Source organism: Crocuta crocuta, unplaced genomic scaffold (assembly GCF_008692635.1).
Source record: "Crocuta crocuta isolate KB4526 unplaced genomic scaffold, BGI_CrCroc_1.0 scaffold630, whole genome shotgun sequence".
Lineage (NCBI taxonomy): Eukaryota > Metazoa > Chordata > Mammalia > Carnivora > Hyaenidae > Crocuta > Crocuta crocuta.
This window is the reverse complement of record NW_027532833.1, coordinates 57717-61612: the sequence shown is the minus strand read 5'-3', so window position 1 is coordinate 61612 and position 3896 is coordinate 57717. Positions and strand designations below refer to the sequence as shown.

At 41.6% G+C, this 3896-nt stretch overlaps 1 protein-coding gene across 1 annotated transcript in view; it reads left to right on the top strand.

Annotated features, from left to right (window-relative positions):
* Window positions 1-804: 804 nt before the first annotated feature.
* NR0B1 (nuclear receptor subfamily 0 group B member 1) overlaps window positions 805-3896 on the top strand; it is a 14135-nt gene continuing 11043 nt past the window's right edge. The window contains 1 exon segment of the mRNA XM_077745325.1: window positions 805-921. Coding sequence (XP_077601451.1) covers window positions 805-921 — 117 coding nt within the window.

Here is a 3896-nt window from a genome sequence, read left to right as displayed (position 1 = left end):
TGGATGAACATTTTTTTTCCTTAAATGGAATGGTTGTTTGATTTGGAAAGGTAATTTTAGAACATTTCAGATTTGCTGTGAGTATAAGCATCATTATTCCACCTCAGTAGCTATGTGACCCTTAAGGCTGAGGATTATTTTCTTTGTAGCTCATCTGGAGGAAATAAATAATGATGACTTGATCTTCTTTAGGGGTTTCATGACTCAGCAACTATAGCCTATTAACTCTTCCACAGATAGAGCTTTAAACATTCTGGGTCTTGGAAAGGAAAAGGAAGAAGGCTATCTCTTGGATTTTATCAGCCACTATTCTTCTACAATGGTGTTTCCCAACATTAACCTGAAGAATAAGGAAAACACTACTGTTACTCTGCCACCTATTTACTGAAGGAACTGAATCCTGAGGCATTTCAGCTCTTTTAAACCTTGACTGAAAATTCGTATCAGGTTTCAGATTGTCGTGCCTTCCTAGGTCAAGAGCAGCTTGCTGCGCAAAGGTCAGTTTTCCAATTGTGCCTGGCTTTATCCCCACCTGTACTACACTCCTCCGTCCTATGGTGAGAAGTGCATTACTTTGAAGTTGAAGGTTGCATTCAAGCAGGCAGAGCACCGTTACTCCCACCCTGAATTGGAACAGATAATGGATTCTGCAAAACAGGTGTCCAAATGACCAAGGTCGCTGAACAATGACTCAGTGTAAATATCCAAATTGCAGTTGTGGACAAACTCGGCACAGACAGGTGTGGTTGATGAGTGTCCTTTTGTCTAGCCGTCACAGTGGTCTGAGAACACAGAACAAATCAAATGGAGAAGCTCGTGTTTGCCGTGGAAGGTTATGTCTTCACTAATCCCGTAGCAAGCAGCTGGCCTGACTTGGTGAAAATTTCTGCACTGGTGTGTTTGGATGATTTTGTTTCTCAGGTACTATTTGTTCAGGGGAAAAAAATGTAAAGTAGAATGATGAAGTCAGTTTTCTCCTGACATTTCTAAGGATGAATACTTGTGAAGGACACACTGGCAATCTCTCCTTAAAAACACTCCATCCAAAGAACCTAGAAAGTCCTTCAGAGTTGCAAATAGAAGATTGCAACCTCAAGGAAAGCACAAGAAAATCAGAAGACTCTGCTCCTGGGAAAGTACAAGGATTATAACCAGTATGCTACAAATTTGTGGTTCTCAGCATTGTACTGAAGCTTCAATTTGAGACATGCTTGAAGGGCAAAGTCAAAGGCATCAACTATGTGCAAGATGTGCATGATTAAAGTAACAAAAAATGGGCTTAAGTAGCTAGGATTTTAAAATATATAGCTGATAAGGTGAAGAGTTTTAGAAGAAAAAAACCTTAGAACTCTATAGGGCTAGGGTACATACATTAAAATAGTTTTTTTTTTTTTAAATTTTAATGTTTTATTTATTTCTAGGAGAGAGAGAGAGACAGCATGAGCAGGGGAGGGTCAGAGAGAGAGGGAGTCACAGACTGAAACAGGCTCCAGGCTCCGAGCTGGCAGTCAGCACAGAGCCCAACACGGGGCTTGAACCCACGAACCGCGAGATCATGACCTAGGTGAAAGTCGGACGCTTAACCGACTAAGCCACCCAGGCGCCCCCATACATTAAAATAGTTTATAGTGTTTTTTTCTGATTTCACAGGTGAAAAGCCTAACATATGGTTAAATGCTCTGAAAGTGAATGAATATAAACTTAAGTTGCTTTGTATTTTCAATGTAATAATGAGGTCAGCAAACATTTCTCTCAAGGGCTACATTGAGAGAAATAATAATAACCCTTGGAGGAATGAGAACAGACTGTACCTGTTAACAAAGGTTTAGAGAACTTCTCCCATTTCACAAGTGTGAAGGCTGAAATGTCTTGTTCAGTGTTTATCTTTAGAATGGAAGAGCCCAAATTCAAAGCCATGTCTTTTCATTGTTCACTCAGTCCTCTTGTTACTTTCCCACAGTGCCTGTAACACTCTGAGTAGCAGCAAAAGCCTCCAGACAGCTCAGTCCTATGGGGTTTGCTAATTTCCTCCTCCCTCCAGGGTTAAGTGCAGCAAAAATAGTGTGGGAATGCTTGCCCTCTGTGTTGAAACTATGAGCTACAGCCTTCTCCTCTTTGTCTAAAGGTACAGTTGGCCACCAAATATATTTGAGCAGCTACTGTCTGCCAGACTTTGTTCTAGTTGCTTGCATATAGAGTGACTGATTCCTTGCCTTCTAGGGACTTTTATACCACTAGGGGGAAACAATCAGCAAGCATCATATAATGAGATCAATCAATCCTATTAGATTCAGATACATGTTAGGAAGAAAATAATATAGGGTAACACAATAAAAAGTAACCGTCACTGGCAACTGAAGGTGGGGACTGGGGTAGGGCTGGGTCTTTCAGCAAGGCTGATAGCAGGGGTTCAGCAAGCCTGAAGACTGCTAAAGTAGCAATAATATCCCAAATAGTAGCTTGAATATTACAAATGGCAAATGATGAAATGGACAATGAGATCACATTTTCAGTATATATTATTGTTGCGGACCAGATGACCCACTGGGGGGTTTGAGTCTTGGCCAGGAAATGTGGATGTGCAGAAAAAAATGACTGCTTCTGGGGGGAAGGTGAGGGTGGGCTTCCCTAGGAGAGATGGAATAATGCCAGTGATGGTGTAATATCACCTCCTAACCCTGAAGTTATCCCACGTTATCTTAAAAAGGGGGGTAGTGGTCGATACAGCCTATGCTTATTGGGTACCAGCCAGATACTTTACATGCAGTAACTCATGTATCAGGGCTATCTCACAGAGACTATTGTGCAGACTTCACAAATAAGGAAAGTGAGGCACAGGTGGCTTAAGAAAGTGTCCTGTGGAAAGCTAGATAAAGCCCCCGCCACCCCAACTATGTCCATATTCTAATACTCAGAACCTGTGAGTATATTATCTCACATGGTAAAAGATTTTGAGAGGAGACTATTATGAAAGATCTCACTTTGCCCAATGTAATTATAAGTATCTTTAAAAGAACAAGAAGGGAGATGGAAGCAGAGGTAAGAGGGATGTGGCAAGGAGCCAAGGAATACTGGCCAGCTTGTAGATGTTGGAAGAGGCAAGAAAACGGATCCTCCCCTGGAGTTTCCAGAAGGAATGTCACCTTGATTTTAGCCCAGTGAAACTCACTTCAAACTGGCGGTCTCCAGAGCTGTGACATAATAAATTTGAGTTGCCTTAAACCACTAGATTTGTGGTAATTTGTTACAGCAGCAGTGGGAAACCAATACACTGCCCAAGGCCGTGTAGCTACTAAGTGTCAGGGCCAGAATTAAAATTGAGGCAATCTGGTGCCAGTGTTGTAGATTTAACCTCTGTGTTTGTTATAGGGCCTCTCATAGACAGAATAAAGTTTCAGGTTGAATGCAAATATGTGTCTCCTAGGTTTTCCTCTTAGGCTCAGAATTCCAGGCCCCAGAGAAACTACAAAAGGGAAAAGATAATCCTATACCAGCTGGTGTACACTAGTCTCCAGTCCTGGGCCCTTGAAATCAATAAACAAACCTCCCATTTTAGAGAGGAGGAATTTGAGGACTAAAGGGTTGTAATTTTGAAGTTGCCCAGCTGGCTAGTGAAACAGTTAGCTATACAAGGGCCAGGTGGTGATGTGGAGGATCCCACTGATCTCAGTGCCTGTGTAGAAGTCAAGGAAGAAGGCTGCGTGTCAAGTGAAACTCAAAAGATCCAGGCTTCCTGAAACCTGTTTTTCATTATTCAGTTAGGAAGGGTGGAAGAAGAAATGTTAATTACAAACTATCCAAGGTAATACCTCTAGAAGAATCCAAAGTCCTCACGTAGCAACATTTTAGCTCCTGTGATTATTATATCCCCAAATATTACCCTCTTTTACATCCTT